Here is a 26918-nt window from a genome sequence, read left to right as displayed (position 1 = left end):
AGCACGTGTGCTCAGTCCACTTCACAGAGTACTTTGGCTTCCAGTCGTGGTGTGGTGTTTAAACCCATTGACCTGCTCTTTAGAGTCACTGCTCTTTTACCACCAACTCCTATTAGGGCCTGTCACATTCTTGTAACTTGTATGCATCAGCATTTTTTTCCTCTCCGCTGCGCCTCTGTGAGAGAGTTGTGGTCAGCCACAGCCATCCCTTGATGAAATTTTTTCTTAAAGGTTGTAGGAAAAGACGATCAGCACTTTGTCCCTCAGTGTTCCAGTTGTTTGCCATGTCCTCCGATAGGAGTCTTTCAAGTGTGATGACTGGATTTTCTGGTAAGCTGCTGTCTACTGACTCTGACTGCAGCTGGAGCTGATTTACACGCCATGTGTGTTGCTCATTGTGCCTGTTACAGCATTGCAATATCTCTAGGAATTGCATATATATATATGTACATAATAATAATAATTCATCTCACGATATAGTGTCAATACAGGAAGTAGTGTGCCCTTTGTGTGGTGAGGCGGACAGCGAGTGAGTGACGTTCTGCTGTGGCTGGGCATGTAGCATATCTGCCTTTAATGTGGAAGACTGGAGCTCACTTCTCTTCATGAACCTGCATTAACCTGAATTAAAATTTACCTTTTTATTATAAAAACGCATGATACACTTGTTCACATAACTGCAATCCTTACCTACCCATGACCACATCATGCAGCAGTTGCCATGCATCAATAGTTGTTTTGTTTTGTTTTTTGCCATTGTAGAGTTGCAACGATTAAATGATTTTTAATCGACTATGAAATAAATTGCCAGTTATCTTGATAATCAGTTAATCAGTTTGGACGTTTTATATATATATATATATGTATATATATATATATATATATATATATGTATATATATATATATATATGTATAAAAAATGGCCTTCTCTTCTTAATGGCTTTAGTCCTTTATGACAGCAGACTGAATATTTTTGGGATGTGCAATAAACAAGACTTTTGAAGATGATCAAAATTTTTTACTGCTTTTTGACAGTTTATGGATAAAAAAACTAATGAATTAATCAAGAAAATTGACAGATTAATCAATAATGAAAATAATCTTTAGTTGCAGCCCTACATTTACAGAATTGTTTTGTAGCAACAACTTCCCGCTTGTACTTAAATGTGTATCCCTCTCTGTCCTGGCATTTTAGTTTAATGACTGATGACAGCCACTGTGTGACAAGGCTGGAGTTCTGGCTACATCAGATTAACTTAACTGAGCTCTACAAGCTGAAGGGCATTAATTTATTTCTAATCAAAGAGAGAATATTTTATTTAGAATCATTGGTGCTTGTTAGAAGCGTGTTGGCCCCTATTCACCAACTTATTCTTAGCTTAAAGACTGAGTCAAAGCTGAATTGTTCCATCATACAATGAATTATTTACTGTTATAGTCTATAGGGGTCTAGGCTCAAATTTTTGTACAAAATTTAACCTCTCTAGCTAATAAAACATTATTTGTTTTGTATCCCTACACATGATGGGAGGTTTTTAGTTTGAAAACGTATTATTTAAGACTGAAGTTGTCATTTTTAAGCGTGACCAGATAACAAGAGAAATTCCGTAAACACATTTCCTCAGTCTGATTATATTGTTACAGTGATTTCACAAATGTTACACCTCCACAAATACTGCATTCTAACCAGCAGCAAGACTAGGAACACATCAAAATATTTTGAGGAAAGAAAGGACAGGCTGTCTCCAAGGTACAGAGGAAAGGCATTGCAATGTATACAGCATCTGTCAGCGTATAATAAATAGTGAATGGAGCCCTGGATACATTTTTCAATCCAAGAAACAGATCTGGAAGTCTCGGGATTATGATTTCATGCAGATCTTCCTGTTTTACACCAACCTCTACACACAACAGAGCCCCTGTGTTGCCCAGCTCAAAGTCCGGGTATGTGCTGATGGACAGATAGGAAGATTCTGAATAATTGAGGACCCCAGCCGCAGGTTGAAAGCATAACAATGCATTCAGGGTATTTGGCTATACTTTAAATTCTAGGCATTTCCAACCACATCCAAGACACATTCACGACACAAACGGGCACTGGACCGCAATTTCGATCTGTTCTTCCTCTGATCCTGTTAATGTGAACTAATGTGGAAGATGCCACTCTTAAGTAAACGTAGTATACTTAGTATACTTTCTGAGTTTTAATGTATACTTATAGTCTACTACATTTTCTCATGAGTGCAAAATTGTGAAACTCTTTCACAATATCTAGCTACAGTGAAGGTATAACAACAAGTCAAATGTACACATTGAAAACACTGTGAACAATATTATATAATATCTGTTGAGAGTTGTAGTAGACAAGAGACAAGAGAAGGAGGCAAAATACATGAATGATGGGTTCACAGATCAGTCAAAACACATGAATAAAATACAATTAATTAATAAAAGTAACTTACCTTATTTATATGCAGCAGCTCCCATGGGCATCCTTTTCTTAAGGGTAACGATGTTTAGTATCCAATCATTTTTATTGTTATAAAATCACATAAAAAGACCAAAACCAACAAAGTATTGCCTGTGAAAACATCGTCTGCACCATAAAGATCTGTTGTTGTCCAAAATCTATTTGGAAAAAAAACATGAATGAGGCTCACTGCTGCACTGGATGATATGCTGCTTCACTGCTATGAACAAGGACACTGTGGTCAGTTCCACATCATGCTGCAGTAAATACTCACTAACACACCAAATCTGCAGCTGTAAATAATCCCCAACAAATACACTGTTTACTGTTACTGGTACAACTGTTTAGCCCTTTTTACTCTGTACAAAAAAAAAAAAAACACTAACATCTGGCTTTTGTCTTCAGTGGAAAAGGTTGCAATCAAGTTTCATTCTTGAGTTAAATGACTCTGCAATAGTGAGGTACTTATCGGCTCCAGCTCTGTGATGGAAACATGACACCTGAGTACACAAGTCCATTTTCGTCTTTTTTCTAGCACAATGCTATGAAAGCTTGTCACGTCAGTCAGTTACTTTTGTAACTCTTTTGCCCCTTTTTCAAACACGTGTCCTGGTTCGGTTCGAAACAGCACGTCAGCCCAACACGGCAGGGATTTGCATCTCCATTGCAACAGGGCCACCTGCCTGATTGTGTGTCTTTCATGGATACACACTTATCACACATACATCAGAATCAACAGAACCAGGAAATGTTGGGTTTTCATCAGCAGTAATTTAACACAAAACCTAAACAGCTGAGAGTGAACATGAAACACTACATAAAGCCAGCATCTAAAAGTATGAACAGCGGTGCAAGAGAGAAACTCAACGTCAAATCACAGAGCTTCAGTTAGAAGCTACAGATGCACTGAGTTCTGAGCACTGATACCTTTAAAACGTCTTTCTCTTTGCTCTCCTGCACATGCGAGTTGAAGGTTGGCTTTGCGCATCACAAAAAAATAATAGAAAGACAAACTGGTCTAACACCACTGGTAAATGCCCACTTTTAGTGACTTCTAAAAAAAAACGTGTATACACACTAATTATCTGCAGACACCTCCGGCCAGAGGCATTATGATTTCCAGTCTTTACATTCTTGGAAAGCAATATCTTGAGAACGCCTTGAGGGAATTTCTTCCAATTTGTCACAAATGACCACTTGGACTCAAGGATGACCTGTTTAATTTTGGTCAAAGTCACTCTAAACTCATATCCATCCCACTTTAGTGAATGTGTTCAGGAATGCTTGGAGGGACTTTCTTCAAATTTGGTACAAACATCCACTTGGACTTAAGGATGAACTGCTTATATTTTGGTGTTTTCATGCACTCATTATAATAAAATCAATCAAAATATTGGTGATTACAAAACATTGAAATATTGTTGTGAAGATATGCACTGTATTGAGTGCTCTAGTTTTGATTTAAATTGGTATTTCAGTAGCATTTGCTAATAACTACAGTGCCCAGCTGTTCTACCTATTTCTTTAAACAATATATATGATATGTATAATCTATACAACCTGATTGTATAAAGATATATAATATTCAGTAAAAACAACAATGAGCTGGAGATTGACGGCCATGGACAGGCTGGGGAAGTTGTAAAGTATTAAAAGATGGACTAACACATTATCAAGATTGGTCTTTCCATTGGATTTGTTAACAAAACAAAAATATCACCAGCCTTATCCTTTGAATGATGACCTAAATACTTTTCTGTTCAAAACCTGCCGCAAACATAATTTTGTTACCACACCATAAACTCATAGAGAGAATATTTGAATCAACACTGAACTTCTGTATATCACTTGGTTGGTGGGTATGAAGAGATGTAGAGGGAGAAAGAGAAAGAGAGACAAATGCCTGGAGACATAACCAAAAATTCTCCTCACGGCGTATCTGTGTGCTACACGTTCGCCCCCTTTGTCAGTCCGCCCATAACCTATAGGTCATCAAGAGTGAAGGCTAGCGAGGAGATGTAAAGAAACAAGACAATCAACACCTCTCTGGTGGTCCTGATGTATGCTCCCTTCTCCCCTCAGCTGTCCAAACAACACGCTGAAGACTGCTAGAAAGATGGAAGGGAGGGGGATGGATGCATCACACTAATGGTAAAGGATGAAGTTAGTTAAGACAGAGGCATCAAGGCTAAGGTCAAGAGAAAGGTGAAGGCAATGACAGATGAATAGATAAAGCGTGACAGGGAGACGGGAGTATTTCAGAGAGTGGGGGTTGGAGATGACTCAGGAGGGGTCGTCTCAGACTGCTCACATCAGGTTTGGGTGATGCTTTCTATGATCTGGGCTGATGCCGTATGGGTGGAGGATGACGACAAGAGGGTCAAGGTTTAGGCATCATCTCAAACAATAAGGCCTTCATCTATTTTTTAAAGCATGGGACGTCTGCACGGATCCAGTATTTTTCCGTTTCTACGTGACTGTACACAAGGAGACTTTCATTAGCAGTGCGCACACGTTGGCTTTGCAGGAGGAGGCATCCGTTTTTGTTTGTTGTATAAAAGAACAGCACAGTCCAAAAATATGTATGGGCCATTTTTCATATTTAATCAGAGGTTTTGTACAAACCCCAAGACATACTGCAGTGATATGCAACCTTTTCAACCTACGCTCAATTGAAACCGTACAAAGACAAGATTTCTTAATCTTCAAACAGATTAACTTTTTTGTTTGTTTAGTTTTTTGTAAATTTGATGCCTGCAACTCATTCCAAAAAAGCTGAGTCTGTTAATCACCATCTCATTTAACAAAACTCAGTAAGAGTTTGAGAACTGAGGACACTAATTTTTGAAAGTTTTGAAAGCGAACTTCTTTCCCATTTTTGCTTGATGTACAGCCTCAGTTGCTCAACAGTCCGGGGTCTCTGTTTAGGTGAGAGGGCACCTATAGGTGACGGGTCACCTGTCACCTAGACTGGCCTGCCTGCTGTCCAGTCTAGTACCAAGTAGTACAACTCTGTGACTACACCACACTGTTATAACTCAAGCAGAATGTGTCTTGTCATCATCTCGCTGACATAAGCAAGGACGTCCTTGACTTTATGACTTTTTTTAAGCATTAATCCTGCAATGTAAATGGTTACTCTTTTCCATCAGAACTTTTTTCAGAAGAATCATGCTTACATGTTGCTACATTAGTCAGCTACATACAAATTGAAAAGTATTTGCAAATCATTGCATTCTGTTTTTATTTACGGTTTACACAGCGTACTGATTTTTTTTAGAATTGTGATTTAAGTCTAACGTGATCATATTCAGTCAGTGTGTCTACCATGCTGCAGAGCTGGGTGCAAAAATGAATAGATCCTAGTCTTTTAATTGAGTTCTTTGTGACATTAATATCCAAAACTCTGCAGCGTTCTCACAACAGTCTGAGACACTGCAGACAGTCAATCACTTCAATACATTACACATAATACGGTTTAAGGGATTTAAATGAAGTGAGTCTAAGGCAGGAAGTATTAAGTTTCTTTTATAGACATCAGCAGATAACCCACTACTTCATTTGACAATTTTGTGACTTAATTTGATCCAATAAACTCCCCAGTGTTGTGAAGTATCCTGCAGACCGAAGGATGTAATATAAAAATGAAAAGATCTGAGCGCTGTAGCCGAGAAAAATAATGAGTGCCACACAGGAGCATGTGAACGGAATGACAATCATTTGATACCCTCTTGGGATTTCCTGGCACATTCTCAATTCAGCGACGGGGCTGCAGTGTGTTTATGTTGTGTGTATCAATCATTTCCTCACGCTGCAATCAGCGACTAGAACTTTCAAGTCTCGCAGTCAAGATTTCCTGCAACGTCTCATTTCCGTGATGGGGAGAGCCATTGACTTAATACTTCCTAACAGATCAGTTCTTTGCCTCACACATGGTTCTTCAGGAAAACAAATCTGTCCAAGTTCCTGTTTGTAGTGGCACAAGGAGTGAGATGATTGTGATATGGTTAAATAAACAGCTCCACAGACACCAAACAAAAATCAAAACTTTGGTTGCTGTGGTAATGCTTCATCTGTTTCCTATCACAGCTTTTTCAGAGGCACCCTGCAGCTACATTAGGCCCTGGTCAGACCCGATATTCGCATGCTCGGTTGATCCAATCACAAGTGGACAGGTGTGAAGGATGCATTTGAGATCAGATCTCTCATACTACATTCAGAGGTAGTCTGGGCCGCATGTGACCACAATCTTTAGTGGTATGTACGCAGTGTGTCCTGGGCCACACTGTTTAAGCTCATTATTTGGTTTACTGTAACGCAAACTACATGTTCGGGCTCTCCTACCTTCAGTGGACATTTGTAACCTGGTAGTAACCACAATATGAAAAATCGAAAAATCTTGGACAGCCAAATGGATATATTGTAAAGCCAGGTGTGAATTCATGTACTATGAACTGTCCACTTGTGATCGGATCACCAAGGACGCTGGTTAATATAAGGTCTGAACATGGTTTTCGTGACCTACGTATGAGCAACAGTATAATTAACAAAGTAAACTTTCATTGTCCAGGTTCAGAGTGGAAAAAAACCCTCCAATTTCTGCCTACCAAGGCCTCACAGCACTGTTGAGCACTCCCTTTGAAATTTCTATTTAATTACATCAGAAAAAGTGTGTCTCGAGTCAATATTGGCGCTTGGTTTTGGTTTTAATACCCCTGTACCTGATGAAGAGCCAATTTGAGCTTGAAACATTGTTCTATATCTCACGTAATAAAACAGAAATCTTAGAGGGAGCGATCTACGGTGTTGCGAGTTCTTAGGGGGCAGAATGAGGCAATAAGCCCATAACATTTTTCATGATATTGCTGCCATGCCTTGTTAACGCAGTCATCCATATATTCTCCAGCTGACAGGTTTCAGAACGTTAAGAGTCCACTCATTCAACTCACTGTTTCTTTTAAGTTTACTGAAACGAATGTCTCATCAGAGAGTCGCTACAAGTAGGACATGAAATAAATTAAAGGGTAAATCAAAGTATGGTTCTTTTTATATCTTCCTATTAAAAAGATGATCATATGAAGATGATATAAATCATTACAGCTATGAGGTAAGTCAGCCTAAAGGCTCCTAAAATCATGTCACAAATGCATTTCCAATTTAGGTCAAATGATGATTGGAGTTCTGCAGCTGCAGTCAAATATGACCCAGCAGCACTGTAATGAGTTTATCATGAAAACAAACTTCATTATTGTTACCATAAATTGAAAAATGTACAAGAATAAGATCTGACTTTATTGACAGTTTTTGAGTGCACCTACATCAGATTGTTATTTTCTTTTTCACCATTGCATATAATTTTGAAACTGTTATTTCCTCTTAGGGCAGGCCTGCTGACAGGGCAGAAGCTTTATTTGTGGGTCACTGAATAATATAATCACTAAAATTGCTCACAAACACCGAACAGAAATTGCCAAGTGTATATGCAGAAAACTAGTTCAGACTTTATCATTTTAAGCCCTGCACGATATTAGGAGAATATTCCTATAATATCTTTATCAGGACTTATATTTTATACAGTTTTTGGAACAAACGAGGAGCTTAAAATACTGTATTACTTAACACATGGTATCGGTTAATTTGTAGCATCATTTTAAAATAATGGTGTCAAACTCACTTTAGTTCACTGACCACATGCAGCTCTTTGATTTCAAGTAGGTCGTACCTGTAAAAGCATTGCATAATAACCAATTAATAAAAAAGTGCCTTGGCAATAGGGTGCCAGGAATATTGTTTTAAGATTGTTACTGAAGCTGCTGATTGACAATGTACAATATCTTTAAATATGGCCAGTGTTTTTTGTTTGTTTGTTTGTTTGTTTGTTTGTTTGTTTGTTTGTTTGTTTGTTCAGAGAACTGTATTATGGTCTGGAATTAATGACTGCTAACTGCAGTTTGTTACACTTTGCAAAGTCATCCAGTGGGCCAGATTAGACCCTTTGGCTGGCTGTGTGTTTGACACCCCTGCTTTAAAATATTCATATAGTAACTTCAGATTTTGCTCTGTACTCTTTACACCTCATCTTTTGGCGTATCCAACGTAATTTTTTGCAACTTTTTATTCACTGTAACACTGAGTTTATGACATTTTTCTCATATGATATCTGTATAAAATCATATGATGGGATTGTGAGTCAGATTTGTCTGCAGCGTCAGAAGAATAATTATTAAACACACACATCAGGATCACCACACCCAGCTTGTTGTTACTGGCCATTACTTCGAGTTTACTTCAGAGAAACTAAAAACCATTCAAGGCCTGAGTCCACACAGTAATCTGACAAACAGCAGCTATATTAACTGAGAGCATGTGAACCATGGGCCTATATCATTGCCTTTATCAGTAAACAAGCTGTTATTTTTTAAAATCATCCTAACCATCAAAAATTCAACGAAAGTATGCATAAAATCAGCAGCAATGCCAACTCGTCTCTTATTACACTAAATTTTGGCCACAAATCCACAAAATTAAATATTTCTATATTTCCGCAATTCTCACAAAACACAAAGAAGTTCTGTCTCTCAAAGATGCCTGGTTCAACTCCAAATTATTATTATTCAGTTAACTCCAAACTGCAAACTGAATACACATTAATGTCCAGCTGTCCATCTAACTTTCTTTCATACTGGCGAACCTGCCAGTGATAAATGACAAAATGAGAAGAACACAAGATCCACATTTCTTTTGATTTTGCAGTTCTTTAGCCCTCATAGAAACATAGCATAGTGGAACCTGTCTGAAGAGAAAAACATGAAAAAAACTGATTCATCACAGGACACAGCTCTATGTCAAATATATTGTGCTTAGTCTTACTACTAATTAATAAGGGGGTAATAAGGTCTGATCATATGGACTCCTTTATGAGGCCTCATGAATGAAGGCCCCACAGCTCTAGTTAACAAATTCTGGAATGACCCTGAATGAAGAGAGTCTGCCAGATATGAATGCACATAAGAAGTAGGCTTTAACTGTCACAATTGTTTAACCAGTGATGGAGTAGATCACTCCACCTGTCAAACTGTCAGTCATGATAAGGCAATTTACTGCAATGTTGAATTTATATTCTGGAATAATGCACCTGTGATTTGTGCACAGATTATTTTGGAGCTCTGCTGCTCATCTCATGTTGTCTCAAAAAAATTCCATCGCTAAAAATGACATCTTACTGATACTTGATCTAATTTAAGATCATTTTGCAAAAGTGTGTTTAATTATGATTAAGTTATTTTCATGGAGTAGTTGAATGTTTTGTCAAGGAAAAAGCTTTGATTGCTTTCTTGCAGAGAGTGAGATGACAAGATTGATACCACTTCAGTGTCTGTCTGCCAAACGTGACGCTACAGCCAGTTAGCTTAGCAGAAATGACAGGAAACAGGGTAGAAACAGCTAGTGCGGCTCTCTCTAAGTGTAACAAAACAAAGTCACTGCATCCGTTCAACAAATAGCCTTGCACAGAACCCTTGGTGAAACCACAAGTTAGATTTTTGAACAGATTAAACAAACGAGATATGGCACGTTAATTAGTTGGCTTTAAAGGTGCTGGTAGGTTGATTTTATAACATTTGTACAGGGCAATGCTTACTGTTTCCCTCTGTTTCAGGTCTACACTAAGCTAACCAGCTTCTTGGTAGTATTGTGATTTTTTTCCCCAACAAATTCTGAATCAATTTTTTCATGTATAAATAAGTGCCTAGTCCGTTAGCTTGATGCTAACATGTAATGGAAATTACCCATTAATGGAAATTAGCACTGTGATAATTGTAATATTATTCTAAAAAAAAAGTGATCCATTTTTCCTCACATGCTTATCAAAATGACGTGCTCATACTTACAGGCATATATTTCCTATACTCTGTTGACTTCTCTGTGTTAACCCAGTGGCCAAAACTTAAACTCAGAATTCACAGTGTTCAGGTTCAGTTTTATATGTGAAGGGATGTTAATTTTAAAGCTCTTTGTGCTGTTTGCAGTTTTCAAGGGCTCTGTTCATTTTGGCCTAAAATCACATTTTATTCACTTTCTTATGGCACTAGAGTGGTGAGCAGGAACACCTAAAGTTTCCCTTAGAAAGTATTCTGTTTACTACTTTTTTATGTAGTGTAACAATAATGCTGCTGAAATAAAGCCCAAAAACTGACTGACATGCGATGTGCACATTTTTGGAAATATGATATACGATTCAACATTCAACAGCAATAAATCGGAATATCAAATCGCAGGACTTGTAGAATTGCGCCAAATATTCAATCAGCATGAAAGTAACGTGATAGTATCAAATCAGACGATAAATGTTCAGTCCCAGACCTACTTCTCACTGTAGTTTCATATGTAGATAACAAGTGTGAGAGATGTTATCGATTTTCTCATCTAACCAGCAATGAAACTAATATTTTTTTTCTTAAAATGTAGAACTATTCCTTTAATGTCATCCTCTTCCATTTATATTATATTGTGTTATCCCTCTTTGCATAATGTGTGTTACTGCTGTGTGCAACTTTGCATTAGACCTGCTTCATTAACTTCAAGATTCATCCAAAATGTTGGGCTGTTTATTCATTTCCATGCGTGTGTGAGGACATTATTACTCATGTTGTGGGGACATAAATCTGTTTACACACTTATGGGGACCAAATGGAAGTCCCCAGAATGTCAATCATTGAATTTAGGGTGATGACCTGGGTTAGGGTCAGGGTCAAGGCTAGTCAAGTAGTCATTATGGGAAGCGTTAGGATAAGTCTCTGGGAAATTAATGTAAGTCAGTGTAATGTCCTATGAAGTGATGGAGATGTATGTGTGTGCATGGGTGTGTGTGGCACTAAGAAGCAGTGAGCTGTAGTTGTAAATTGATGAATTGATGAATTTGCATATGGGCTCACAGTTTATGGGGCAACAATAATGTTTTATGTCTCTGTTTATCCTTTCAGTTTCCACTTTTGCAACAGTTTTCAGAGCAAAGCTCTCAGCAGACATACAGTACAAACTGCCATGTATCCACATGAGACAGAAAGATGATTCAGTGAAAACTTACCCACAATTCCTGGGTGTTTCCGTGCAGGTGCCCGACATCCACCTCAGGCCCCTCGGCTGTGAGTGCTGCCGCTCGGTGATGGGACAAACACACACCAGCTGCTACTTGTATCTGTACAGCATTTTTAGTCTTCAACTCGCCTCAACTCACAGTTTCCATAGTAACGGGCTGGGAGGAATTGAAGACTGAAAAAGACATACAGGACATTTGGTGTCCCTCTCTCTCAAGGCGTCATGAGGTAGACGATGTGTGGGCTAGAACATCCCTGTAAGATCAGGTAGCTGCGATGGGGGCTTCAGTAAGACGGGAGCGTGAGAAGAGACAGACGCTGTCTATCTGTGCGTCCAGATGACAGAACATCTGGAACAGGATGTAATTTTCTTTTCATTTCCAACTTCACAATAAAATAACTCTTGACAGTAACCCTGTGAGGAAAGTTTAAACTTCAAAGTTTTACTCTTGAATGGCTTTAGAAACTGTGATAAGATTTGCTCTCCAATATACAGTACAGTACTGTATATATTTCTCTACATAGTACATGAAATCCTTCTGACTGAGTCTGAAAGGAATACTTTCTTAAAGCCTTACACAGCATTTTGTGCTTCACTTAATAGAACCCAATGAGATGATAAAGATTACACTGTGAGGGGAAAAAAAGTTTTATCAGTGTGCCCCAGAGGGAATGGAGGACAATCTTGGTTATCTTCTGTTATTTTTTTTCTCACCATGATGAACTGTGTTTCACAAAGGAACAAAACATCTTAAATCTTATGTGTAAATGTATTGTTTTGTCCAAAGAGTTTTTCTTGATAAGTATAAAATACAAAGAAGCATTTAAGTTAAGTTGCAGACATACAGCCAAAATATAAATCCTAAATCAAAGTCACAGGCATTAAATAAGAGTTCAGTCTGTCAAAGTAATATTATCAACTGTCAGCCGAGGACAAAAGTTACTTCAGGTTCCTTTGCTGTGGATTTGTGTTATTAATCATTTAATAATGTCTGAAGTTCTTTAAATATCTTTTAGGGGTTGCATCCATTTCCTTCAACTGAAAAGTTACATTTTGAGGTTGTGTGTCAGCTGAAGTCGCAGTTGCAGTTGTAAGCTAATGTGCTCTTTTTACGGCTGTCCTGAATGCCATATTTCGGGCTTCTGATCTTCAGTAGTAATCAATAACGAATATTCAAAGCTTCAGCAGCGGGGGAGCATGTGGTGTTGGCCATTTGGAATTAGCCGTACGTTTCTTCGTTAAGCTGAGGTCTAAAACTGAAGTGTGACTTTCACTCTTTCACTGGTGTGAGTGTGAGGGACGCCCAAATATTTCCACATTTTAACTGCGCAAATGTTTTCCTTTATCACAGGAATTTATCACCTGGTTTTGGTGGGTAAAATGACAAAGCAGCATTCCAAATAAGTTATTTATTACTTAGAGAAACATTGTGCACTGTACAGTCTCCTGCACACGTGCATGCTGGGTACACCAGAGTTGTGTATAACAGCGTCAGTATCGCTCGTGCTGCTGGTGTTTTGTCCATCTGCACCCAGCTCGCGCTGAAGCTGCTGTCTCTCTGTCGGAGAGGTGGTGGTCCGAGTGACGATGGAGGCAACGGGGAGAAACGAGTCTGGGGCAGCAGCGCCTGCTGTGTCTTTCTCTATTAGAGACACAGTGAGAAGCAGGTGGGCGTGCAGGGCGGGGACCCACCTAGCAGCAACTAGAGCACGAGCTTGACACAGATTGACATAACACCGGTCGCACGAGGATCACCAAGGAGACCAGCGAGGAGAACATACAAATATAAAAATGGTTGAATACTTATTTTGCCGTTCAAATACCATGGCATCAAATGAAGCTAGCTAGCATTAAATACAGCCCTAGCTCTTTTATATGTTGGATGTTTGAAGTCTTGCAACAAATAAGATGCCTTGAAACAAATATGTTTGAACGCACACTACATTCTCCATGATGTGGGTGGATTCTGTTTAAATTTCAGTCCCTTGTTTCACCGTAGAGCTCAGCTGAGACAGTCTCCAGCAGTCAAACCCCAAACCCATTTTCTGATTTCTCATTGTGTGTATGTTGCAACATAAGGTAGCAGACATGTACTGTCGACTGCTTCAGAATGCTGATGCTGCGTTCATGTCACATAGGATGTTCTGTAAATATAATCTGTCCACAAAATTGTTTGTGTCAACTTCCTGTTGGGAATTACAAGTAGGATCTGAGGACAGTTTTGCAGCTGCTGTTATCACACACCAGGGAAAGTGGCTGTATACACATGATGTGTGCCTGCTGTAGTGAATATGTGTTTGGTTTAATATTCAGAAATGATTATGGGTATCAGTGTCCCAGTAATTAATGCTTGCTTTAAAACTAAAGAACAAACAAACCTGATTACAGCACAATTGCAGCAAGCAAACATTAACCTGCAAAGGGGCCTCAGGGCAAAAATTTGCTGTTGGCACCTCTGCTTTTTTTTCCAAACCTGATTGATTTTTTTTTTTAGGAATATGCCCCATGTAAGCACAGTAAAAAACAAAAAATAAAGGTTTTAAAAGTAGATTTTAAGTAGTAGATTTTAAAAGTAGTAGATTTTAACTCTTGAGTCCCTCTATGAAATGGTGATGTGATATGAGACTAGATATCATCTTATATTTTGAATATTGTTATGTTATGATATAACATATGTTGTATTTTCTTGATTTTAAAGGCTGCCTAACAGTAAAGCAATATAATTTTCTGAACTTATGCTGTAAAATTACATCACTTCATTGTAATGCACTCAAGCCAGAAAAAAAAAAAACAACACTTATGCCATGACACAACATAACAAAGATAATATCTGGTCTCATACCATGATATTGAAATAACAACATAAAAATATTGCCTTGTCCTACAGTGTCACTAAACAAATTTAGACCTCATCAGAAGCCTTCGGCCCTAAGAGGGTGGTTCCCAGCCTTTCTAGTGTGTGACCCCATTTAAATGAGGCAAAGTGTATTTTTAACCCCTAATTATGAGTTATTTATCTTGTGAGTAACAAGATTCGCAAAGCCAGAAGATCAACACAAGAATCAATCTTCCCAGGTTTCAAGTCATGTACTTGTAGCTAAACCACCACTGGCTTTGACCACTGACATATATAGAAAAGGACAACATAAAAGCTCCCGAAAAGTTAAGCCAGAACATCTTCATCGCCCCCTGGTGGCTGGCTGCAGTATATGTCATAAATCCTGCCTCTCCAGTGTTAATAGGCGGGACATGGGCTTAAGTAAAACATCAACTTACTCATCAAATACATTTTTCCCAAAGACAGTTTCTGTCATTTTAGGTAATTCTTATCACGCTGATGATTGATCAAGTTATCATTTTTGTCATCAGCTTAGTTTCGGTTTGTTGTTTGATGCTATGAAAGGGGTTTCACAACATGATTGACACCTGAGCTCTCTTTGCAAGTGAGTCAGCTGGGTGTCTGAGCAGGAACCTGCTCCAATGCTGATCAGTACTGTGCAGACTCCAAATGATGTCACCAGTGCAAGATGGCAGTACTTGTATCCACAATATTTTGTATTTTTTTGTCTTCTAGTGGGAGGAGATGGAGACGTGGTGTCCATCTTTATTTTTCAATGATTCAGACCACTCCTTATGAGGAACTACTGACAGCTATGGCTGTGTTTTAGTTGTGACGACAGCAAGATGTGATTACTTGTTCTAAAACAACAATGGCAGCTGCTAAAGAGATAGCAAATGTGTTGTTGTAGCATCAGTTACATCAGAACCGCAGAGAACAGCGTTGAAGGCTTTCCTCAGTGGAAAAGATGTTTTTGCTCTTCTACCGACTTGCTTGAGTAAGAGTTTGATTTGCCACCTGGCTCTGCTGGTCATGACATATTGTTTGTTGATCTGATTGGTTGAAGTGATAGACCATGATAGACAGATGGTTCACCCACATACCTGCCAAGTGTTTTTTGAAAGTGCCTACCCTTTTTCCAAACATTTTGCAAGAGGGATTTCCCCAATGATCCTGTGTAACAAACCATCTGGTGTTTCAGGTTAGCAGGTTATAGCCTCAGTTCAAACAATTAAACCAGCAAGTTGTTTCCTCTCCATGGATTGTTCCATTTGAATGTTTTTAGAAGCCTGAAGAGGTGAAAGCATCCATATTTTTTCAAGAGAACAAAGTAACAGAAAGCAAGAAAGGAAACAGTATCCCCTCATATTTATCTCAACCCATATGTTGAGAACCACAGGTAAGGATCTAGAAACCCGAGACAGTTTCCCACTCAGCCCAGGTGGTAATGCAGCCTTTGTAAACATGGTTTAAAAAAGTATTGAAAGAGCAATTAAATTAAATTTATCAATCAATCAAATTTATTTGGCTTAGAAAACTAATTTTAAATCACTTTTGGGATCCTGCAGCTGTAGCTGCTCCAGCAACAAACTGTTACCATTTAAAGCTCTACAGTGAAGCAAGTGATTTAAATGCAGTCTATCATTGTGATAGAAAACACCAGGAAATAAGGGCCAAGTTAAAACTAGCTGGAATGATCCATTAAACAATACCTGTCCTCTAGCCTGTCCTTTTGGGGCAAAACCACATCAGTGCTCCTGCTGGTTTGGCGATGTGTCTCATTAAATCTGATTTAAATTCACCAAGGCCTTTGCTGAAAATAGCCTAATCTAATTTTCAGCAAAGAGAATCTCGGAACCATTTCAAGCATTGTTCTGGACTCCAATCTCTGTCTTGGCTGAACCTGAAATTGCGAAATAAAAAGGCTCCAAGTGAATGAGTCAACAACCAACCATCAGTCTGTGGATTTAATTAAATAACACAAACAGGCGAGAGTTGCATGATAAATGTGACACCACTTTTCAGGTCTGCTGTGATTAATTATTTGAATACAGAGGCCTTGTGTCCCCTAGTCCTTAATCAATAATTTAGTATGTATGTACAGCTAGTTTATAATCAGATGTGCTTCTCCACATGTCGGCCACTAGAGACATAACATGAGGAATGACTGATGAAAACGCATCTGATGTTGGAGTTCACTTCCCAAGCCCGACTGCCTTTTGGCTTTCATCCTGTCTCCTGTCTCTCTGGCCCTCCAGCCAAAAAAAGCACGGCTGGGGCCCCCACTGTCCAGGCCCAAAAAGTTTTTGTCTGTCTTTCCCTTTCAACTTGTGACAGATGCACAGCCATGTTTATGCAGCATTTCTTTCACTGCTGTATTGAACTTTCAGACGTATGTGAGCACAAATTCAACAGCTCTGAAAACTTAAAAATCAGCATCTATAAAGTAAAGAGATCTAAGACATTAACACACCATATCCTGTCAAAGTTAGAACATTTAAGCTTTAAGGTATTTTTTTCTTTAGTGCGCCAGTTGTTTTGAAGTGGTGGGACTCCGTGACAACAAAGTGATCCTAGATAGTTCTGGTCCCTAATCAGGATGTTGCACCATTTCAATCAATTTGATGTTCGTTGGTGGGTTGTTTGGTCACTGTCACTTAGATCTGAAGCAGATCAACTGAGTTTTTGAGAGTCAAACAAATACATAATACCCCCAAAATGTTTTTTTTCCTCTTGATTGTTGCTTTTTTTAGTCACAAATATTTTAGGGAAGAGTTTTACATTTTTGAACTAGGCTTACTTTGCTTTGGTGGATAATTAGATTAGATGAGTTTGTTGGATGTCTGTTAGTCTGACTCACTTGATGTAGACTGTGGACATAAGCCTGCCATTGGTGGCTTATTTCAGGCAACATCAATTATTTGTGTTTTCAAGGTCACCATTGTGACAAGTATTGTTGGGTACTGAAAGTTGCTGCCAATATGGCATTGGTTCCTGTACATTTGGTACCAATCAGTCAGTTGAAATAGCTGCTCTGTGATGTGGACATTACAGATGAATTTCCAGTGCTACACTCACTCTGTATTGCTCTGGCAGCAGGAAGCCCTCTGTTAGCTAGTATTCACCATAACCACAGTTGAAATGCAAGGCTAAATGGTCTAAAATGTGGATGTATTTCATTTGAAAAGATTCAAACGGGATGCACCGTACCCACCTGCTTGTGTGATCCCATGCTAAGCCCGACAGCTGGCAGTGTGGGCGTCCCTCATCCCAGAGATGGGAATCCTGGATATAAAACACTGTATCTGACATGTGTGATGACACCGCTGATGATGATCAAAGCAGACTTTCCTCACATTAGCAAATGTTGTCATATTTATGCAAAACAATTGCCAAAGTTTGAAGCTGGAGATTGTAGAATACCAATCCAGTACTTAGATTTTGCTGTTATTAGTACTGTAGCTGTTGTGTCAATCTCATTATCCATCATTTTGTGTTTCTTTTTTTAGCTATCAGTTCAGGCACTGTTTTAAAAGTACTGTTTTAGCACCGTTAGGTTACCAAGAAAAAAGCCAAATGATACCCAAAGCTAGCTGCAGGACACAACTACAATTTTCAGCATGTAGGTAGCAAACTGTATGATGAAAATGCCAAGTTAGCACCTGGTCACTAACTGGTACAAACGAAAACAAGCTAGCAGCAGTTACCTTTTCTTTTCCTGGCATTTAGCCGTAAGGCCACCCCTAATGCAAATGTTCTTCCAGGACAAACACTGTTTGTTATTTCTAGGCTTAGTGAAACCCAGGATGACTGTGATTTATTTAAAGAAATACAAACCAGCTGGAACTGTTTTTTTCCTATAACAGAATGATAATGTGAGAAGCATGTCCTTTGACCAACGCTGATACAGTGCTGTGGCTACGGGGGGCGTAGAAGTCCGTTAAATATAAGACTAAAGCCAGTGGCTGGTTAGCGTAGCTTAGCATAAAAATAGATACAGCTCGCCTTTTGCTGTTTGTCCACCTACCAGATTTTCCACCTACCAGATGTTCTAAGTATCATTTATTAACATGCTATAGATTTTTTGTTTGACTGGTACAAAAACTTAAATGTAAAAATGACAATATGCAGTTTTATATGGGATTATGTGCTGGATATTTCTTGGATAGAAGCAGTACCTTCCTAGAGTCTCCACTTGTGCTTTGCTAAGCTAACTGGCTCCTGCATGTAGCCTTAACAGATGTTTAACTGACTCATTTAACCAAATTATCCACCAGAAAGTAAACAAGTGTATTTCCCAAAACCTCTAACTATTCCCTAAAATATTTGTGATGAAATAAGCATCAATCAAAGTGGTTTTGATCTTCTCATTTTACTTATTTTACATATATATTTTAAAAAAATGTTCAGCAGTTATAGTGATAATAATTGTGATAAACCTAAGATGAGATGGAGTTAGCCCAAGAGCGGCATGTGACATGGGCTCATTGTGTCAGTTTTTATTTACCTCTTCACTTAAAATTAAATATAACAAAGTAGTAGAGCAAATACACAATGATAATCCCAGGCCGCAGCAACAACCTCAAAATAGATGCTCTCAATTAAAGATAATAACTCCCAAAGTGTTTCATCATATTGTCTAAAGTGGACATGGGCCGAGGTTAATTGAGACCTACTGTTAGTTTAATTATCAAGACTGCAGACGATGGGCAGCCTTCAGGACATTGCAAATACACCCTCTGGTTTGACAAGCGCTGAGTAAGTACCAGGAATTGCTCGGATCACATGGAGGGCTTGGCTTAGGCGATAACAGGGTAGATTAGATTTGCTAAATATGGCACAGAAATTTAAACTTGTTGACAAAAGTGGAAGAGGGCACAAGCAGTGTCTCCTCTTTTTTCTTATTGAATTTTTGGTATCATTTGATAGCTTTTTATCTCATTGGATCCTGTGAAGCTTCTTGATACACTTAGCCCATCGTACACGTGTCCAAAATATTATGTTTTTGGTCTGAATTTGCACCATGCAGCTTGAGCGTTTCTCCTAAAATTTGCAACAAGTAGCGGGAACACCTTCCTATATATCATCAGCCCACATTTACATTATTTAGATTATTCAGTGGCAAGAAGGCACCTTAACATCTGATAGGGATGTAAAACAATGGCTCATTTTTATTATTTCAAACCACCGTGAAAACAGCAGAGAGAACTTTCCTCAGTAGGCGAGATGACCTCCACCTGCTGTTTCGTGACAACGAATGATAAAAGGCATTGACCTCAGCCACAGCTCACCCTCCCTCCCTCCCACCCACTCTCACCTACTCTCACCTGTTTATTCATGAAGACGTAGATGACCGGGTTGATGACTGTGCTCGTCTTGGCCAGGACTGATGGGATGATGCTCGCCTCGGGCGTGATCAGGCCCGGCGGCCCGAAGGTGGCCAGCAGGGCCATGATGCCATAAGGCAGCCAGCACAACAGGTAGCAGATCACCATAATCACCACCATGAACAGCACGCGCTGCTCACGTTTCCTGCTCATCGATGCATTGATCCCGCTGACCTGGAGGCAAGCGAGGGAAACAGAGAGAGAGAAGAGGAGGAGGATGAGAAAGAAAAAAGGACTTCAATGAACAAGCAAGTCTCCTGTGATGAGACGATGTGTCCAGATATGTAGGTTTTTGACTTTCGCCGCCAGGAGCATCTGGACATTCCCTTACGGAAGAGAGCTGTTAGAAGAAGAGTCTAGAGGTAAAATGCGGGTGCGACAGAATAGAGTGCAGGTCAGACGGGGTGAAGTGCGAGATTGAAAGGCATAGAGAGGGGAAATGGACAAGATGGGGAGGACAGTGAAATTCATCCCAGCATCTACAGAAGGACTCTAATCAGTGAGACAGAGGCTGTGTGAGAAGAAAGTGACATTGAATTCTTTGTAGTTGCTGATCATTGGATTTACTGGAAATCTTGATCTCAAACACAAATATTAAATGGTAGACAACACTTTAAGTGGTCACACATTGTTTTCTGACAAAAACACATGACACACGCACAGTCTAATTCTGACAAATTAAATTAGGTTTCATTTTTGTTATTTTGACAATCATTTTACACAGTAATAATCAGTCCCCCGGCAGTAAGATTTTACTCAACAAGTTAAGGAAATTGGCTGACATCCGGGGAACATACACTTGCATCGTGAGAGAGAATTAAATGGGAAGATTGATACTATTCTTATATATTTTTTTTACTCTGTTTCCAGTTGTAATGATAACTTAAGCAGGGTGTCTCCTGGCTCCAGCTACATATTTATCATAAAAACCTGATTATTTAACTCTTGGGAAGAAAGCAAAGCAGCATATTTCTTAAGTACTTCATCAAATGCTTAGATTGTAGATATGGTAATTGTGATATGGTATGGCAAGTGTTGTCTTTCCCAGGGTTTAAAGGCTGAATTACAGTAAAGTGAAGTAAATTTCTGAACAGACTGTTTTAGCTGTTCTATTATAACCTCAATTCCAAAAAAAAAGTTGGGACATACATAAAAACGATATGGTTGACGGACAATGTCTTCAGTCAAATACAGCACAAAGACCAGATATTTAATGTTCAAACTGATACTCTTGATTGTTTTTTGTAAATATACATTAATTCTGAATTTGATGCCTGCAACACTTTATAAAAAATTGGGACAGGGGAAATTGATTGAATTGAATAAAGGTCAGAAAGTTTTATACAATGTTCCATCTTTTTTGGAATTGGGTTGTAATTGCCTTAACCTGCTTAATTATTATAAATACATTACTGATGACTATTTATCCAATCAGTAGTTCAATCCAACAGTCATCCCCATAATGTTGTCACAGTAGTGATAAATGTCTACTGGAAGCCCTGCAACACTAGTAAAACCGAGTCAGATGATTATACAGCTTTAAAAAACAAACTCATGTTAACCAAACTTGATAAATTTAGAAGATTAAATTAATATAAAATGTTTGATTTACTGACCAAACTGTCGTAGGTCAGGTCAGGGTTTTAACCTAATGTGCAAGTCCTGCACACACAGTTTTTAAAATGAAATGATAATGATGTCATCTGGCTTAACTGTCATATTGTTTACAACCTATATGATGATATGAGTGCTCATGTTTCTCACCCAGGTTTGAGTGTAGTCATAACTGATGGAAATGATGGATAAAAGTATGAAAATGATACCCATGTTGTAATAAACTAATATTCCTCTTTAGCAAATAATGGTAACAACCTAAACAGATTCAGATGTAGGTACTTACACATGTATGCAATCACATTCTGACAGTTACACGTGAACATGGACACCAAAAGGCTAAAACACACACACATACACACAAGGACAAACTTGCAAACTGACAAACACCTTCACTCTCCACAAACTTTAGCAGTCTGCATTTGTATCTCTGCCTGATGGCCACATGTCGGCGGCTGTCACTCAACTTCATCGCCATAGAGACACACACTGACAGCGAACCACTTTGAAAAAAGACTCCAGCAGTGACAGGTTCTCTTTTCCCCTTTTTTTGGAGGTGAATAGGTATTCTGAGAAAGCAGATATACTGCAAACGCATCAGTAAATCACTCAAAGCAGAAAAACACAACTTAAACATAACACCAACAGAAAAAAACCCTCCAAGCATCCAGTAATCAATCATCACTCTCATGACAGCTAATCATGAAATAAAATATTCTCACTCTCTGTTAACTCCATAATGAAACCTCTGTATTTGTATAAGTCCACTTTATAGATATGTTATTTTTGTTTTAGAACATGCTGCATACATCGTACATTGTGCATTGTTTTTCTCTTGCATTGTTCAGTTCACATTATACTGACCATTCAGTCACCATGTAAACTGCATTCCTGTACACTCCTGTGCAGCTACTCACACTGTGGCATTTGCATGAACATTAATATGGCACTCAGCTTTCACCACACTGTCTGATTGTTTGCATTACTACCATAATATGACGCAGAGCAAATAAATGATTTTCCTTTGTGGCAGACTAATCAAGCCCTGTCAGTGACTGACAGACTCTTCACATTTGGCTCATTTACCCCCCAGAGACTTCCACAAGTCTGCAAATGGGAATTTAGGGTGTGTTCACACCAAACATGTTTAGACCATTGTATTAAAACCCTGAAGTGTTTACTGTCTTAGTTTCTTTCAGGCTAAGTGTGTCGTGGTTTGTCAGGAGCTGCCAGCTTAGTATTTTTTAACAGTGGTTCTTGATTTCAGACAGAGGTAGATAAAAGCAGATTCTCATTTCTAAAGATTTTGATGGCCGTTTTATTGAAATACTGCAGCTGTGGAGTGACGGGAATATGGAGTGACATGCAGCAAAGGGCCCTGGGCCAGAATTGAACCCAAGCCACTGCGGTGAGGACTACATGGTGTATGCTCCACCAGGTGAGCTACCATGGTGCCCTAGGCTTCACATTTCTATCGTACATGCGCCAGTTTTGCCCGCTGAAATGACAAGTGATGCCAGCAGATTTTACTAGCTGTAGTTCACCAATAAAGCTAACATTAGCTCCATGAGTTTGTGTCTGTGGCTGGATTTTTAATTTAATTTCCTGTTTACTTTTTTAAAAGGGGGTTTAAATATACCCTTGATGGTTATATTGTGCTAGAAAGCCAAAGCTTCGTATCCCAGGAAAAATGTTTTCCTCCTCAACAGTTGATCCATCATTCATGCACAAGTGGGACCATGTGATTGCATGCATGTGAGTGGTTGCATGAACAACAGACCTAGAACTTGTCTGCAGCATTCATCATATACTACTGGACCGATCACCCTAAATTTTTTGGTGCACATTCATGGCTGTATGGTGAAAGGCCTCTGTGGCCTCTCTCACAGTTTTTGAAAAGCCTTTTTTACAGCCCCATGCCGGCGCCATCCATGGGCAGAGGCATTAGATTCTTGGGTTATCCCATTCTTGTGAATGCAATACCTCAAGAACGCTTGGTGGGTATTCCGCCAAATTTGGTACAAATGTTAACTTGGACTCAAGGATGAACTGATTAGATTTTGCAGGTCAAAGGTCACTGTGATGTCACTAAACACATTTTTGACACAATAACACAAAAATTCCTCCACTAATTATGTCAAAATCAATAAAGACGTTGGTGAACACAAAGGGGGTACATCAAAATATTCTTCTTGGGTTGCCTCTGCTACTTAGGATGAGGACCAACTAATGTGTTTGGCAAATGTGATTCTGAGTTTTACTATAGGCTGCTAGAGTGTAAACCCCTAAAGTAATAAAGAGCAGCACAGAGCCGCTAACGTTGGCCCATAATGTGATATAGCAGCACTCAGGCCCAACTTCCACACTGTGGAATGTGGATGTGCTATGGTGAACAGTGTATTATCATTGTAATTAATACCATTGTACCATTGTAAGCTAGTTAGCTAGCATGCTAATGTTTGCAGCTTATTAGCTTCCCACAAATTACACTGTTTAGTCTATTCCTTCTACTTTTGCTCATGTGTTTTGGTTTTGGAAAGAATAAAAAAGACCTCTTTCTATACTGCTACCATGCACAATGCTTCAGCATGATTTGCAAAGCTTGACAGACCTGCCATGCCATGCTGTGGTTACTGTGATTGGACAATCACTGTTTGGGGTAACGGTTTTGTGAACAGTCAATTATGGGAAAGAACAGAGACAAGTCTATCACACTGAAGCCATTGGGACTAAATTAATTTATTTTGACTCCCTCTGCCATCAAATCTCAAAGTTGGCAGGACAACAGTGGGACAAAAAAACCCAAAACAAACTCACGAGGAGACAATTTGATATTTATGTGGTTTAAACAAAAGCCAGTATAAACTCAAACAAACCAAACAGAAAAATCACTTTAGATTCCAAAAACAGCCAATATGTCCATGAACTGCAGGGTATCCTGCTCAGAGCTGGGGGACAGTTGTCATCTGTGTAGATCTCCTGACACACTGGGTAAGCTGCCTTGGGGTACAGACACTTTTTGTCTTTTTTACTGCCTTCTGTTTTTAAAGTTTTCAGAATGCAAATCTTTGACTGAGACGGTCGCCCGTCATTTTAGCTCAGAAAAGTTTTACTTTCAGTTTGGCTCCATTCCCACCCTGAAGACTCCCTCACTTTGTCAACTCTGGAGAATAGGTGGCTAATAGCTTCAGTCTTGGCTCTGATTAAATAAATGAAGTGGCAGAGATCACAGACAAATTGAGGAAATGGAGAGTAAGTGCTGAATGATTGCAATCAAAGGCTGTGTAGCTGGTGAAAGGAGCTAGCTTACTAATTGACTGTCCTTACAGAGGAACTGTTTCATATGCTAAACAGCAATCCCCAAAGCCATATAATTAATATTTATGTGTTGCGTCCGTGTGACGGCAAAATCTGTTGCAGCCTTTTGTCAAAGTGTTGAGGACTACAAGCTTGGTAATGAGCATCAAAACACCAGTACGTTTTTGATGATGGACGACATGATGTTGCACTAAGCAGACGGTGACAGTGAGAACAGCAGTCCCCTTAATATTGAGCTCAGCGTCATGACAGTTTGAAATAGAGCTGTAGATTGTGGGCAGTGGTCCAGCGCGGCACTGATGCTCACAGAGTGTGGATAGATAGGTGGAGAAGGATTTGTCAAGAACCATTTGACGGGAAATCTTTGTCAAGAGAGAATATCACTGACTAAATTAAATTTCCGGTGGCTAATTTTCCTCTGCTGCGACAGAAGGAGCACCGTCTCCTCTTGAGTCTCTGGCGGGCTGTCAGTTATTTAGACACATCATTTGGCCAGTGTGCGGCATTGTTAAAATTAGTTTTGAACCAAACTGAAAGGAACAGCCTTGAAAAAGAATAAATTGTAAAGTGTCGGTATATTAAATGGATTTCGTTTTGTGTGTCTGTGTGTGCTCCTACTCTCAGTTTGTCCATATTTGCAGTTTGCTTGGCTTTTTCCTGTCACACAGACGAGTGCATATTGAAATTGCAAATATACCGTGTGTGTGTGTGTGAGCCCCCACTAAAATAAAAGTTGGCTCTGTTTCATTCAAGTGTCTCAGTAAGCTATGACAGCGAGGCAGCAAGCACAATAACAGGCACCTGAAGCCAAAGCTAATTGGAATTCAACCATCAATAATTGCATTAATCAAACCTGTGCTTTTTCTACTGTGACGTGTGAAAATGTAAGCCAGTGTCATTGGAATTAATTGGATTGAGTATCCAAAAACAGGAGCCAACTGTTTCTCTTGAAAGCTGCTCTCTCAGTGTGTAAAGTTCCCATCACTTCCTGCCGGCTCACATGATTGACATGAAAATAATACCGTCAGACCTTACTGTGATGATTTAATGATTGATGATTAAGAGGCTTTTGAATGTGTGTATTGCAGCAGTTACTACAGCTGTTTCTCCTGTACTGACAGTCTGTTATGTAACCTGCAATTTACACTTTGGCCACCGCACTAAAATCAGACCTATTCTTATGAGGTTTTTTTCTTAGTTATTATACACATACAGACAATATGGACATACTAACAATATAATGACACAAAAAGACAGATAAGTAACAACTGGCAGCATCTGAATGTATAATAGTTAAAAGAAAAAAACACACAGCATGATCTCTTTGAATTTAGATGCATTTCAATCAACGTTTTCAGGATGGGTTAGTATTATTAGCCTGTAACTCTTGTTTATACATGCATGTTCCCATATACACACACGTTTTTTCCCTTTTCTCGTTTTTCCCCTTCCCCCTCCCCAGTTACATGCTTACATTTATACTTTTTATACATTGTGGTTTCATTATTTTATCAGCTGCGGATGAGCTGTTATGTCTTTTGTACAATGTGAGCATTCAGTTGTAGGAGATAATTGGGGCTACAAGTAGGCACTTGGCTCGGGAACCAGAGGGTGGTCCCAGCCCATTCTCATTCCCAACTCGTCAAGTACCAACGTTTTGTCACCGCTCCCTGGGGACTCTTACAGACACGACCAGTAGCTGTTACCGACTGAAAGAGAGACACCAGGCTTTCAAGTGACTTCAGCGTAAACCCATCTGCGGCATTATGAGAAGCCCAGATTTTTGACCTTGTATATAGACAGAGAAGTCCACACCTGCTCGGAGGAGGTAGGGTGGATGCATGGCTCAAACATACATGGGACTTTCACCCAGGAGACCAGGGTTCATGTCCAGGTGGATGTTCCAGCATAGACGAGTCAGTGTGGACTGTGGACTGGTAGCTGGCAGGATTGTGTCACCAATGGTCATTGAACACGGAGCCCTCTACCATCGTAACAGTGTAATTTGAAAGCCTTTGGTATGTGTGGTATTGTGTTCCAAGACACTTGGTTGGTAGCCGTATCTCTTTTCTGCAGGTCACTGTTTGTTTTTTCAGTCGTGCTGCTATGAAGCTGCTGAAAGTCAGGTTTAGTTTTTCAGTCCAAAAATGACTGCTGGAGTTTCACAGGAAAACAGCTGTTGCAGAATCTCCT

General features: G+C 39.2%; 1 protein-coding gene across 1 annotated transcript in view; it reads right to left on the bottom strand.

Moving 5' to 3' along the window:
- tmtopsa (teleost multiple tissue opsin a) overlaps nucleotides 1-26918 on the bottom strand; it is an 87761-nt gene that overhangs the window by 6903 nt on the left and 53940 nt on the right. The window contains exon 3 of the mRNA XM_084732630.1: nucleotides 19734-19967. Within this exon, the coding sequence (XP_084588756.1) occupies nucleotides 19734-19967 (234 nt within the window). The remainder of the gene's footprint in view (nucleotides 1-19733; nucleotides 19968-26918) is intronic.

The sequence above is a fragment of the Lutjanus erythropterus genome, chromosome 12 (genome assembly GCF_056507025.1).
Source record: "Lutjanus erythropterus isolate fLutEry1 chromosome 12, fLutEry1.hap2, whole genome shotgun sequence".
Taxonomy (NCBI): Eukaryota; Metazoa; Chordata; class Actinopteri; order Lutjaniformes; family Lutjanidae; genus Lutjanus; species Lutjanus erythropterus.
This window is presented reverse-complemented; position numbering and strand designations above follow the sequence as displayed.